Raw genomic sequence first — 13401 nt, forward strand, 5'->3', positions numbered from 1 at the left:
CGGTGCATCAGTGCCACGGTGCACGGTGCATCAGTGTTACGCACAGGCAGAGCCCCGGCCGCCGCACCAACAACGTGCCGACGCTCCGCTGTGTGCGCTCACCAGGCACCCCTGGGCATCGAGCACAGCGTGTGCTGCCCACGGCATGCCATCCCCCCAACCAGCCAGCCCCGCCACCGCCCCCAGCTGCCCTCACCTCGCCATATCCTCCCAGCACATAGAGCCTGCCGCCCACCACCTCCACCACATGCGCGCCCCGCCCTGCAGGCCAGCCACCGCCGCCGCCACCGCCTGGCTGCTCGCCGCCCGGCGGGCACTGGCGCCAGCTCAGCCGCCCGTGGGCCCCCGCCGCCAGCAGCTGAAGGTCGGCAGCCTTGACACCTCGGTCCACCGCCCCACCAAACAGCAATATGCCGCCCGGCACGGAAGCCGCGCGGTGGCTGCTGCGCGGCGCCAGCTCGCCGCCCACCACGCCTGCGCCGGGAGCGGGAGCGCATGGGCACCTGGGGGTCGGAGGTGGAGGCACCGCAGGCGTGGGTCGATGGCGGCAGGGAGGGCCCGGAACCTTGGCAGCCGCTTGGCACGACAGAAGACCAGCCAAAGGCGCAGACCGACACGGGGCGCCACCTCCTAGCTGCAGCGCAGGGCGGGTCCCACCCAGGCCGGCAGCCCGCCGCAGCAGCCCCGCCCCGCCACCACACATGGTGCGCACCCGCCCACCTGGCGTGAGCCACCTATTGGCCGCCGCATCCCACACCACCACCAGCTGCTTGCCCTTGACCAGCTTGTTGCCGTGGCTGCGCCCCGCCACGCAGCAGCAGCAGGCGCCCAGGCGGGCAAAGGCGTGGTAGGCGCGGGGCTCGGGGGCGGCGCCCGCGGGGCGCAGGCCACGCACCACGCCGGTCCGGGTGTTGACCTCCACTAGGTCTGCCAGGTAGCTGCGGGGGGGCAGGGAGAAAGGAGGTGGCGCATGTGTGTGTGTGTGTGTGTGTGTGTGTGTGTGTGCCTATGCGTGGTGTAGGGCGCGGCAGGGGGCCTGGTGGCGGGCAGGGCAGGTGCGGCGAGGCCGCGCTCGCAGCGGCAGGCAGCAGAGGCAGGGGGAGCGCAGTGTCGGAGGCAGGGCGGCGGGCAGCAGCAGCAGCAGAGGCAGCACTGGACCACAGGCACGGGCGCCCTCCAGCCACGGCAGCCTGCCTCACTTGTAGGCTTGGGTAGCGGCGCCGCCAGTGCCACCGCCGTAGCCTCCCTGCAGCAGGATGCAGTCAGGCCGCGCCGGGTGCAGGCAGGCGCCGTGGGCCGTGCGCCGCAGCAGCGCCGTGTCGCCGCGCAGTGCGGGGGTGCGCCAGCGGCGCGTGGCGGGGTCAAACACCACCACATCGCCCACCACCGTGTCTGCATCGCTGCCGCCGCACAGCCACACCTCGCCGCCGACTAGGGTGGTGGAGTGATAGCTGCACGGGTGCAGCCAAGGGCAGAACAAGGGAGACTAATGCGGGCGGTGGAGTGGGGGCAAACAGAGCAGCCGGGCAGGGACGGGGGCAGGCAGCCGGCAGCTGCACGGGAGGAGCGGGCGCGCCTCGCGGCCCCGGCGTGGACGCCCAGCACCCCACGCCGCCTGTCCATCCAGCAGGCGGCGCCAGCCGTGGGCCCAGCCGCCCACCTGCGGGACGCGTGCGGCCACCGCTCGCACCACACCTCCCAGGAGCGGGTGGCGGGGTCATATGCCCAGACGTCAGCAAAGAAGGTGGCGCTCATGCGGCCTGCACTCGCGCACCATGCACCAGCGCAAACGCACACGCACAGGGGAGGGGTTGGGCTGCCTGCAGGCGCAGCGGGGCACCGCGGCCTGCACCATGCCAGCAGATGCGACCGGCTGCTGGGCAGGGCGCTGCCGTTGCTGCCCATCTGGCCGGCTGGGCGGGACCGGCTCACCCCCAAACACCAGCAGTTTGCCCTCCCAGGCGCACGCGGAGTGCCCCGCACGCGACAGGGTCTCGAATGAAGCCTCCTCGCGCCACCGGCTATGCACCATTCTGTCTGCCGGCGGTGGCGGTGCCTAGCGGCGGCGGCGGCGGAGCGGCCCAGGTTGACGGCTGGCGGCGGCGGCTGTCTGTGTGATGTACGCTGCAGCGTCTGCGCAGCGCTACAGTGGGCTCAGTCGAAACGCAGGCGCGAATTTGAGCGACCCGAGAAGCCAAAACTTGCTCAGTTGCGTTCAGGGTTCTGAAGGAAGATACAGTACATCAGCGGGGAACCAAGTCGCGGAATTGGAGAGGCGAGCCACAAGGCGCAGAAAATGAGCCGTGCTGCGTGTGCTGCGCTATGGCCGCTGGGGCGGGACTGCGGCGCGGACTCAAACACAGGCAGTTGGTTAGCACCTGGCCACTGTTCGCTTGCTGGGTATTGTGGGATGAACATGTGTCTTACAAGTGTCGATTATGGGTCTTATAAGTGTCGACTAAGTGTTTGGACAAATTTCAGTTTGCCACTTTTTGTGCACCGGCGGCAGCTTTGCTGGCTTCGCCCAGTGGCTTTGGTGCGCTCTGCAAGCCACAGGGGAACGAACTTGGTGCACAACACGACGGATTGGTCCCTCTTGAGATGAGGCCTGCATCACATGCTCATCTCAAGGCCCTGCTTCTGCTGCCGCCTGCGCTCTTCCTCCCGCTTGCCGCCTTGACCACCTGCCAGGCGCTGCGCATTGACTGCTATCACGCCGTTTGGAGTGTGGACATGCTTAATCTAAACACATGCAGCTGCATCTACACACATGCAGCTAAATTATTCAGCTCGTAATCGCCGCAATGCGTACCGCTGCCGCAATGCTGTACATTCGTGCAGCGGCTCCCTTCCTCTCGGCGACATCAAGCTGCGCATTCCTGTTATGCTCCCTCATGCTTGTGTCGAAGTGGCCTGTGCCAACTTTGCCGCCCCACCCCTCTCAGAAACCTTTTTGTTTCGTGGCTAAACGCTCAGCATATGTACCCCCCATCGCACCAGGACTGAGCTCCACCCCATTGCTGCCTCGCGCAAACAGGAGCAGGAGCCTCCGCCGCCACCGTCGCGCTCCCGCCCTTGGACAGAGGAGCGGCAGCTGACCTGCAGATGCGCGCTGGCTGAATGGCCACCCTGCCTCATCCTGAAGGCAAGAGTAGGGGCGCTCGAGTCTGGACGGCGTTTGCCGTGCTAGCAGCCTTGGCGGTGGTGCTGGTAAGCGAGGCCTGCCGGGCAGTAATGGCCTGTTTTTTTGGCTGCTGCCTGCATCCACGTGGGTAGCTCCTTGCCTGCCGCCCCGCAGGTGGCCCTTGGCCCCCAGGCAACCAAATGGCAGTGTCCGCCTGCCTCGCCGGCAGCTGCCATCAAGCAGATCATGGCAGCATCGGCAGCCGAGCAGGCCCCGGGTGCGCCAGGCTCCATTCAGCCTGCCGACAAGGACGGCGGCAGCGGCCAGGCGCAGCTCCGGTTCTTACGACCCAAGAATTACACGCTGCCCCAGGAGTGCATCCAGCACGAGCTGCTGTATCCGCCCATTTTCGACCTGCTCCGCCCCTACTTTGTTCGGGGCATCAGGAGGGAGGACTTTGATGCCTGTGTGCCAGCCGCTCCAAAGGACTTCAACATAGACCAGGGGACCCCAGGCCAGAGCAAGTTCCGGATGCTGCTGTGGGACAATGAAGTCTGGGTACGAGCGCAGGGCCGTTCACACAGCGGTGTTGCGATCCCGGTGCTGCTTCAGGCATCGATGTATCATGCTTTGCCTTGATGTACCCTGCCTGCTTAGCAGGTCATCAGCGGCGGCCTGCGGCGGCAGATGTTCCAGATGCTCGACTATGGGCAGGTTATGCAGATCCAGGCTGTGGCCAAAAGGTGAGCTGCCGTTGATGGTGCCTCTCTGCTTCGTGCGCATTGCACACATCCAAATGCATGCGATTTGGTGTGATGACCTCTCCAACCCTCCCCCACCGGTCTATGCTGCTCTGCAGGTGGGGTTTGCCCAACATGGAGTTTGTAGGTAGGCTTGCTGGCGTGGGCATGGCGACGGGTGTGCGATTGCGACGATGCATGATGCGGTGCTGTGCATTGACACCAGAATGGCCGACAGAGTCGATGCTCGCATGCTGCAGTGGGATGGGGCGACATTTTTGGGGTCAAAGATGACGGCGACAGGCGCTGCCCGCTGTTCACTTATTGCCGCAGCCCCGAGAGCTATGATATTTTGATACCTGATGGCCACTTCCTCCAATTTGTGAGCATGCTTTTTCCAGCTTGATGCATTTGCACAGTTGCCAGCAGGAGGTGCAATCATGCAAGGCCTCAACCCTACCAGCTGCCTGCTGTCTGCTCCAACGACCCTGCAGAAGTATGACGAGTGGGTGGAGAAGATGAAGGGCGGCGGTGACGTCCCCTGGGAGCAGAAGGAGGAGCGTGCAGTGGGGTATTGGCATGGTTACTGCGCCTACCTCCCCCAGGCCGACCGATTCGGGCGAAGTGAAAAGTGCATACGCGCCGCTTATGTCAACCAGTCGGCGTTGGGCACAAATTTGACTGCCTTCTCCACTGGAGAGCGCGAGGCGCTGTCCTTGCAGGCGCGCTTCAAGGTAAGTGTGGTGCGCTGGCACGGTGCTGCCACATGTTTCCATTGGCTCGCCCGTCATGTCCCCCTGACCCTGCTTTGCCGCAGTACACCCTCAGCACTGATGGTCTGGGATGTAGTGGGCGTTTCCAAAAGCTACTGGCGACAGGGCAGGTGGGTGGGGGTGCAAACAATGCAGTTCCACTGAACGTGTGAGGTTGCCGTACAGCTGCCTTTATGCCGCACCTCGGCTTCACACCGCTGCTGCGTCGTGCTTGCAGACTGTCATCAAGCAAGACAGCGCACTCCAAGGTAGCATTGCAGGCGCGGTGCTGCCGTGCATGGTGCGACTTGCCCGCGCATACCGTATCCTCTCCTGCTCGCCGCAGAGTTTTTCTATCCGGCGTTGAGGCCCTGGGTGCACTATGTGCCCTCGGGGTACAACGGCATCGAGGAGATTGAGCGCATTGTGCAGTTTCTCAGGGCTAACGACGACATGGCGAAGGCAATTGGCCAGAACTCACAGCGCTTTGCACGAGAGCATCTCAACGAGGAGGCACGGCATTGCTACCTCAAGGTGAATGGTGACGGTGGTAGTTTCTGCCGTACATCTTTGCAGGGATAACTGCTCTTGGATCTGCATCCAGGTCCTGATGGAGGAGATGCACAAGCTCATAACCTATTCTCCAAAACTGGAAGACTTCCCCACGCGCATCACGTTCGATGAGGACATGAAAAAATACGCAAAGGAAGAGCTGCAGCGACCGTCGGTGGAGGCACGATAACCGCTTTGCGTGCAGTCACATGAATCATGTAACCATGAGGCTCTGCAGCTGCCCAGGGCAATGCAAGGAGCTCTTTAGCCTGCATTGGTGCGGTCTGCAGCGAGGACTTTCGCCTCCCATTCCCTGCAAGAGACATAGCTATCAACGGTCTCGGCGCCCCTGATATGCATGCTATGGTGTGCTCGCTCACGGGCAGTTTACAGCCTATCGGCAGCGACGATTGGTCACGGCTGAACTGATGATTGGGTGTGGTTCACTTGAAACCACTGGCATTCCCCTGCTGCAGCACGGACTCGTTCCCCGAACTGCTGCTTTTTTCTGCTTGCTGCTGGTTGCAAGATTGCTCTTCGACCGGTAAGCATTTGGCTGCTGCCCGCCCGCCGTTGTTCTGACGCGCTCCGACTGGGCCTCAACTGTGACACTGTGACGGGCGCACCACCTGCTGCACACTGAGTGCAGAACCAGTGACCATTGGCCAGCTGCCTCACCATCTGTGAAATCCCAGTGCAATGGGGCGGGAGAGCTGTCTCGTGGCGATGCGGTGGGCGGGCCCGCCCCCCTCCCGCCTGGCACCATGCCGATGCACGTCCCTACACTCGCCATCTTTCACAAGTTGCAGGTGGGGCAGGCAGCTGGGGTTTGATTTTGGTGTACCAGAAGAGGTGCTGCTTTCAAGCTACCTGCTGACGCTGTTTCATCCTGCAGGCAGACCCCACTGTAGCAGACAGCGACGGCAGCGTACTGGCCGAGTTCGAGGCGGCGCCCTGGCTGCTACCGCCGCGCACCAAGGCACTCAAGTATGTGGGTGTGCACGCCCTGGACCGCTTGCTGGAGCTGAGGTCGGCGCCAGTTGGCAACTACTCCAAGGCAATCGCCTTCCTCACCTTCAACAACAGATTTGCACAAATGGCGCAGAACTGCAGTAAGTGACCATTGGTTTTGCATTGCCGAGTCCCCTTTTTCCTGCTCCTGCCAACCGCGTGGGCTCTCTGTGACTCACAGTCTACTCCATGGTGAAATTTGGCGGCGTGCGCAACTACATTGTGGGCACGTGGAGTTCGGAAGACCTGGAGGCATGCGCCGACCTGAACCTGCCCTGTGCCGACATATCGAGCTTTCTCCCAGAGCCGCTGGACCATGCCCCAAATGCTGGCGACTACGGCACCCATGACTACAATGTGAGGTCGCTGCAGCGTGCATGCCGTGAGGCAACACAATGAGTCGGTCGGGATCCCACATTCACACCCGCTCCTGCTGCAGGTCATCTGTTGGGTGCGGCCTGCTGTGATCGCACACATGCTTGAACAGGGCTTTGCCGTGCTCAATACAGGTACATGCATGTGCAGGTGCATGCACGTGCAGGCTCTTTCCGATGCCCAGCGTGTTGCTCTACCTGCGTCGTCCCAGATGCCTTGCAACGGCTGGCCTGCTGCAGACAGCGACATCGTGTTCACCTTCAAGCCGGTGTGGGCCAGCTACATGAAGCTGATTGAGCGGTCGCAGGCTGATGCCGCCTTTCAGAGGGAGGAGCCGGGTGCGGCTGGCGTGGGCTGGCGTTGACCTCAGCCTCCCAACACTGAGCTCAAGCTGTCAACACGAACATTCCTTCACCACCCATGTGCAGTCAATGGCGGCAACTTTGTCATCCTGCCCCGCCCTGCGACTGTCAAGATGGTGAGGGAGTGGGCTGCATTTGCCAAGGAGGCCATCAAGGCGGGGCAGCACGATCAGGAGTGGGCAAAGCGGTTTCAGGGCACCAGGTTCCTGGTCTGCAAGGACAAGGAGACCTGCAGGGCGGGTCGGCAGCAGGTGGGCCGGCTGCCTCCTTTTGCAAGCAGGGTGGCTGGCCTGTACTTTGAGGATGGCACATGCTGCATATGCTGGTCGACTCGGGGCAAACATTAAAACCCTTGCCAGGATTAGGGACTCAGCTTTCCCTCTTGCCTTGATGGTGTCGTGTTGCGCATCCCTCTGCGCCCATCTGTGCAGATCAGTCGAGAAAACAAGACAGACACGCACCCCCTGCTCCAAACGTACAACACCCAGTTTCTACACTATTATAACGATGGCTGCGCCCTGGCGCGGGGGGGGAACCTGCCTCCCCTGGACTTGTGTGACCCCGCAAGTGAGAAGACCAAAGCTTGCCTCCATGCAGCTTTCGCAGCCTCTTGCCGTGCTTCAGCATTGCATCACACCCACTCCCGCTGTGATGTGCTGCAGTTTTCTATCTGCACCCCATCTGCACGGGGTACAGCGGCAAGCAGCCTCTCTTTCAAGGCCAGGGCACCTGGTTCTTGGCTGACTGTGTGCCTCGCAACGGCACTGTGAGCCAGGTGGCTGCGTGCCAGCCAGCGCGATGGCGGGACCCCGGCATGGAGGCGGCGATGCACAACTGCGCCGAGTTCCGCCTGGGTCTGGACTTGGAGCGGCAGCCCCAGCGGGTGAAGGCGGCACAGGCGGCCTGATGCGCGTGGTTGGCGTCGCCAGCCTTCATTTTCGTCATGCAAATACGTCCACATCTCAAGGCATCGGCATGCATTTCAACAAATGTTTCTGCCCTCCACGAGCAAATGCTTCTCCTATGCATATCAATGTGGGCATTTGCAAGCAGGAACTGAGTTTTTGTTCAAATGTGTACCCGCAGCTGGAGCCGCGGTACTGCCGCTGATATCACGCGCAGCTGTGCGGCTGGTTTGTGATAGGTCCCAGGGGGCGTGAGCCAGGCCCCATAGTGTGGCAGGGATGAGCAGCTGCAACCAATAGGGGGTTGGGCCCCAGAAGCTATCTTTTTATCGACCTCATGTCCTCGACACTCGCGACTGCAATTATAATCGTTTGCTGGTAACTCAACTGCCGCCAGCGCACAGCTGGCATGACGCCTTGTGTGTTTGCCGCCCGCTGCTGCCGCCCATCCCACGCCCCGCTGGGCAGTGGCAGCACCGCCGCCTGACCAACGCCGCCGCACCCCTCCCCCGCGCTCCCAGGTATGGCGGCAACATCGGCGTGTTACTGCTTAACAAGTACCTTCTTAGCTTATTCGGCTTCAAGTGAGTCTATGCGGGTGGCCTGAACGCTCTGGAGCACCCCCCACACTCGCCTACCCTCCTTCAACCAGGCCTTTTGATCCTATCATCTACCCACCCCCAACCTCCCCATTTTCATCCCGCAGGTACCCCGTGTTCTTGACGCTATGCCACATGCTGGCCTGCTCCGCGCTGAGCTACGTGGTGGCTGCGTCGGGGTTGGTGAAGGTGCAGGCCGTGAAGTGGACGCAGCAGCAGTTCCTGAAGGTGTCGCTGCTGGCGCTGATTTTTTGCCTGACCGTGGTGCTGGGCAACGTGAGCCTCAAGTTCCTGCCCGTCAGCTTCACCCAGGCCATCGGCGCCACCACCCCCGCCTTCACCGCCGTGCTGGCGCTGGTGGTGGCGCGGCAGCGCGAGACGGCGCTCGTGTACCTGACGCTGGTGCCGATCGTGGTGGGCATCATCGTGGCCTCTCACGCCGAGCCGCTGTTTCACCTGTTTGGCTTCCTGGCGGCGGTGGCCGCCACCGGGGCGCGCGCGCTGAAGAGCGTGCTGCAGGGCATGCTGCTGTCGGCGGACGACCACGCGCGCCGCATCGACAGCCTGAGCCTGCTCATGTACATGGCGCCCGTGGCCGTGGTCGCCCTCATCCCAGCCACCCTCTTCTTCGAGCCGGAGGCCGCCTCGGTGGCGCTGAAGCTGGGGCAGAACAGGGGTGCGTATGAGCATGCGTGGTTGCCTGCGCATTTGCCTGAACAGAATCCCCCCCGTCCCAACCTGCAGCTGTGCATGGTGAGATGGGCCATGGCCCGCCTGTTTGGGCACTAGGCATGTTGGATTTTGCCCCCATTGGTGTGCATACCCCACGCTTGGCCGCTGTGCCTTCCCCCATGCAGCCTTTTGGCTCCTGCTCATCCTCAACAGCTCCATGGCATACCTCGCAAATCTGTTCAACTTCCTCGTCACCAAGCACACGTCACCGCTCACATTACAGGTGGGCATCTTTGATGGAGTTGGAGCCTTTTGGACGCCTTGACTGAATTGCGACGAGTGTGTGCAGGTCCTAGGGCAAGCAAAAGGAGTTGTGGCCTCCGTGATCTCAGTGCTCTACTTCCACAACCCCGTTAACACGTCGACCGTGCTGGGCTACGCCATCACCGTCAGCGGAGTTGTGGCGTACAGTCGAGCGAAAAATGCGGCGAAGAAGCAGCAACTGCTGCGGCCGCTGGACGCTGAAAGAGCCGACAGCACCATGGCGGTGTGATGGCCCCCGTGGTTTCACCCCTGGCTCTTTCTTGTTTCACACAGTTCCTGCTCTGGGGGCGCTTGTTACACTTCCATGGAACACTTCTGACCAGGCCAGCAACAAGCAGCGCAAAAAGTGGACTTCTCAAGCTGTGGCAGCAGGCTCGTCGCCCACAGTGCTGCTCAGCAGCAGCCACTTGCCGCCCAGAGCTTTTCACTGGTAAGCAGGTGCACACCAGCTGACCAACACGCAGCAACCATTAGGCTGGACCCTGACCCGGGGAGGCGGACAGGCACGCCGCCAGCCTGGGTCGGCTGGTGGTGCCGTGCGCCAGGGAGAGAAATGCATGCCATGCTCATTCGCTGCTTGGCTCCTGCGGCATGGGCGGCCCTTGCCCATATTCGCTGCCGCCCGCTGCTCTGCTGCTCTCCCCCTCGAAGCCTGCTCCATCCAAGAGGGTCCCAGCAGCGGCAGGCCAGCAGTGCACCAGGCTAGCAGTAGGGGGTGGCGTGAGAGGAAAGCCTGGGAGGCGGGCTTAAATGCGTTGCCAAATGGCCCCACTCCACTCATGACACGCATTGCAACTTGGTTGATATGCTTCCAGAACAGGGCAAGGGCCAGCACTTGGGGCCATTCAACGCCGCCGCCGCCGCCGCCGCCGCCAGCTGGCAGCCACTTCACACCGGCCGGAACTCTTTCTTCACCACGTTGCCCGCCTCGTCCAGGAACAGCCACTGCCGCGTCTGGTTTGTCTCCGGCACGTTGGGCGCCGGCGGGTTGTGCACGTACAGCTCCTCAATCGGCAGCGGCTGCAGGGCGGGCACAGGCACAGAGCAAACGCCCTTGGCGCCGCGCCGGCGCGATGGCGGCAATGCCGGCCCACAGGGTGGAGGTGCAGGGCTGGAGGCAGCATGCGTGCCTGTAGGTAGGGGTACCAGCCATGCCGGAGGCGCCCCTAGCGGTGCAGGGCAGTGTGGCGGCAGCCGACGGCGGCGGGCAGCGGCAGCGCCATGCTGCTGATGGGGCTGCTGCGCCCGCACCTGGGCTCCCTGGCACTCCAGGATGTCGTCGCGAATGAAGAAAGCGTTGACGGCCTGCGCGTCCACCGCCACCAGTGTGTAGCCAAGGAGGCGGTTGAGGTCACGGATCGCACGCAGGCTGGAGCCAAAGTAGAATGTCTGCGACATGGGGGGCCAGCCAGCGCAACAGGGATGCAGGTCGGCGCGGCCCATGGAGGGGGGCGGGGGGGGAGGGGGCAGGCGTGGCGGCACTGCGGGGCAGGGCCGGCGCCGCCGCGTGCTTGCCTTGCCGCCGGGCGCGGGCCAGCGCTGGCTGTCTGTGGGGTCGATCGTGCGGCTGTCTTCCAGGGGTAACGCGCCGTTGACCTGCAGCACAAGGATACAGGGGGTGCCTCGGGCAGGAGCCACGCAAGTAAGGCCTGCCCTCTGCCGCAGCGACCAGCCCCTCCACCCCAGCCGGGACTTCTGCCCCCCAGCCCAGCCCACCTCCATGATCACCACCCTGGGGCGGTACTTGCGGTCCAGCGCTTTGCGAATCCAGTAATCATCGAAATCGACGTCTGCGTGGTGGGAAGGCAGGCGGGCGGGAGTGGGCAGGCGGGCGGGCGAGATGGATGTAGGGGCTGGCAGCGTGGCGGGCTCCAGGGCACATCCAGCCCCTCACCTATGCTGAGCACATCAAACTCTTCCGGCACATCATACTTGGCAAAAAGGTCGTTGATGTTTTCCTGCGGAGGTAGTGGGAATTTGAAGGTGTGAACCGGAGAGCCAGCAGCAAGCGCCAGGTGCGCGCCGCCACGCACCCGGCTTGCCATGCATGCGTGCACCACCCATGCATGCGCACCGGGGTGATGCTTTCTTTGTGCAGGTTGATGCCTGGGTTGTCGTTGCTGCCGTCCATCAGCAGCCCGCTCCACCCCAGCAGGTCTCGCAGGATGCGGGTGTTGCACTCGTTGCCGCTCTCCGTCCCAAACTGCGCACAGCATCACACGGGGAATTGCACATTGGAGAGCGGCTCGGTACCAGGGAGCGCTTCGCTTGGGCGGGGGAGTCACCTCAACATAGTACCGCCTGTCGCTCCACCCTATGTTGGCCAGGATGCGCAGCAGGATGCCGTCCTCGCCGTTCTGGCTGAACACCTTCTGCTCAGCAGTCTTGAGCCTCTTCAGCCAGTCCCTGTCGCTGGGCTGCATGCAGGCTGGTGCGCCCCTGGACGCCTCTGGTGCTGCCGTGCCATGCTGGGTGGCTGCGGCTCCCGACGGGCACTTGCATTTGGTTGATTGGGGGCCAAGGGCCACCTGCGGGGCGGCAGGCAAGGGGTCGCCCACGTGGATGCAGGCAGCAGTCTGAGAAAGCAGGCCTGAGCAAGCAGGAATTGCCCGGCAGGCCTCGCTTACCAGCACCACCGCCAAGCCTGCTAGCACGGCAAACACCGTCCACACTCTGAAATGCCTGCCCTTTCCTTCAAGATGAGGCAGCAGGGCCATTCAGCTAGCGGTGCACAATGTCCCGATGGCAGGGCGTTTCCGGCTGCCGCTCCTCCAGCGCACGACCGGCAGGCAGCGGGAAGGCGGCGGTGGAGGCCCTTGCTCCTGTTTGCGCGGTGCAACAATGGGGCGAAGCTCAGTCCTGGCGCGATGGAGGGATCTAGCGATCGGCGACGAAGCAGAAGGTTTCTGAGAGGGTGCGGCAAGGTGGCGCACTCGAAGCCAAGAGGAGGGACTGCAACAGGGATTGCCAGGCCGCACTGCAGGTTCACCCGCTCTCAAAGGACGCACGATGAACGAGCCCCCGGCGTACCAAGCTGGGGCGCCAGTACACGGTGCTTGCCGCCGGGACAACTGACGCCATGCGGCGTGTGCCAGGGCCAGACGGATGAGATCTGCAAGGATCTCGCCGGCCCCCAGACATGGGCACATCAGACCATCGTCAAGGTATGGCAACTGTACGGCTGCCTGCCCGCCTAACCCGGCGGTTCCATGCCGCACCGGAAACAGCTGGTTCACTGGCGTGGTGGCTGGGCCTCCTCCCATACCCAAGCCACCACACACCTTGCCATGCAGCGCTGCTCTGCTCCCCTCTGGCCAGCCTGGCTGCGTGTGGACGTGACGGGGCTCTTACAAAGACAGATCTGTACACGGGCTGAGCGAGCCCCAGCAGCCCGACAAGCGAGACCGAGAGGCAAAGAAAATGGGGCGAGCGGCGGATAGGCGCCGGGGCCACAGCAGGCTACGAGAAGAATCCTTAGAAATCCAATTGCGTTTGAAATCAGCAGGGGGCAGGCTAGGTATCGCCGGAGGTATGGAGGAAAGGTGCAAGTTCGACGCAGCAGGCCAGTGCACAGGGAGCAGGGCTGCGCAGCCGTTGCAGCGGGGGGAGGCGGGCGGGAGGCGCCGGCCGCTGCCGGCCGCCCGCCCCCGGACGCAGTGTGTTTTTGTTCATTGAGGAGTTGGTGTGTGCAGGCGGGGTGTCAACACGGGGTAGCGATGGTTGCTTTGAGTTCGACCCGAGTTCGGCGGTGAACAAAGGGAGCCGAGGTCGCGGGGTTCGGGTTCCGCAGAGGGCACTGTACGCGCTCTGACAGAGGCCTGCAGCCGGGGCGGGCCGCCCAGGGCGAGCGGCGCAGGCGGGGAGCCCGCGCCGCGGCCCCGGCGCCGCGGCCCCGCGGCAGGCACGCCGGCGCGCCGCGCCGCCGCGCTCAGCGCGTCGGGGCGCCGGCGCCGCCGCGGCGCTCAGTGGTGGCCGCCATAGTAGT

General features: G+C 63.5%; 6 protein-coding genes across 6 annotated transcripts in view; 3 read left to right on the forward strand and 3 right to left on the reverse strand.

Moving 5' to 3' along the window:
* The window catches only part of CHLNCDRAFT_54714 (hypothetical protein), a gene marked incomplete at both ends in the record, with an annotated part of 4820 nt that extends 2788 nt beyond the window's left edge, over positions 1 to 2032 (reverse strand). The window contains 5 exons of the mRNA XM_005844233.1: positions 197 to 474; positions 721 to 938; positions 1200 to 1451; positions 1661 to 1760; positions 1933 to 2032. Of these exons, the coding sequence (XP_005844295.1) occupies positions 197 to 474; positions 721 to 938; positions 1200 to 1451; positions 1661 to 1760; positions 1933 to 2032 (948 nt within the window). The remainder of the gene's footprint in view (positions 1 to 196; positions 475 to 720; positions 939 to 1199; positions 1452 to 1660; positions 1761 to 1932) is intronic.
* Positions 2033 to 3370: 1338 nt separating this feature from the next.
* On the forward strand, positions 3371 to 5358 carry CHLNCDRAFT_139417 (hypothetical protein; the record flags this gene model as incomplete). Its single annotated transcript, XM_005844151.1, has 8 exons — positions 3371 to 3682; positions 3785 to 3867; positions 3984 to 4012; positions 4125 to 4246; positions 4359 to 4598; positions 4682 to 4751; positions 4963 to 5150; positions 5221 to 5358. The coding sequence occupies 8 exons, from the start codon at positions 3371 to 3373 to the stop codon at positions 5356 to 5358; spliced, it is 1182 nt and encodes a 393-aa protein (XP_005844213.1).
* A 574-nt stretch (positions 5359 to 5932) lies between these two features.
* CHLNCDRAFT_139418 (hypothetical protein) lies at positions 5933 to 7823 on the forward strand (the record flags this gene model as incomplete). The annotated part of the gene is made up of 8 exons (XM_005844152.1): positions 5933 to 5977; positions 6064 to 6280; positions 6361 to 6536; positions 6619 to 6688; positions 6794 to 6892; positions 6983 to 7167; positions 7348 to 7483; positions 7579 to 7823. The coding sequence occupies 8 exons, from the start codon at positions 5933 to 5935 to the stop codon at positions 7821 to 7823; spliced, it is 1173 nt and encodes a 390-aa protein (XP_005844214.1).
* A 116-nt stretch (positions 7824 to 7939) lies between these two features.
* CHLNCDRAFT_139419 (hypothetical protein) lies at positions 7940 to 9645 on the forward strand (the record flags this gene model as incomplete). The annotated part of the gene is made up of 5 exons (XM_005844153.1): positions 7940 to 8013; positions 8343 to 8405; positions 8528 to 9096; positions 9278 to 9375; positions 9442 to 9645. 5 exons carry the CDS (start codon positions 7940 to 7942, stop codon positions 9643 to 9645), a joined length of 1008 nt encoding a protein of 335 aa, XP_005844215.1.
* A 659-nt stretch (positions 9646 to 10304) lies between these two features.
* CHLNCDRAFT_139420 (hypothetical protein) lies at positions 10305 to 11839 on the reverse strand (the record flags this gene model as incomplete). The annotated part of the gene is made up of 7 exons (XM_005844234.1): positions 10305 to 10436; positions 10668 to 10805; positions 10899 to 11012; positions 11133 to 11206; positions 11311 to 11374; positions 11491 to 11619; positions 11702 to 11839. 7 exons carry the CDS (start codon positions 11837 to 11839, stop codon positions 10305 to 10307), a joined length of 789 nt encoding a protein of 262 aa, XP_005844296.1.
* A 298-nt stretch (positions 11840 to 12137) lies between these two features.
* Positions 12138 to 13401, reverse strand: part of CHLNCDRAFT_139421 (hypothetical protein) — a gene marked incomplete at both ends in the record, with an annotated part of 2363 nt that continues 1099 nt past the window's right edge. The window contains one exon of the mRNA XM_005844235.1: positions 12138 to 12238. Within this exon, the coding sequence (XP_005844297.1) occupies positions 12138 to 12238 (101 nt within the window). The remainder of the gene's footprint in view (positions 12239 to 13401) is intronic.

This window comes from Chlorella variabilis (assembly GCF_000147415.1).
Source record: "Chlorella variabilis unplaced genomic scaffold CHLNCscaffold_24, whole genome shotgun sequence".
In the NCBI taxonomy this organism is placed as follows: domain Eukaryota; kingdom Viridiplantae; phylum Chlorophyta; class Trebouxiophyceae; order Chlorellales; family Chlorellaceae; genus Chlorella; species Chlorella variabilis.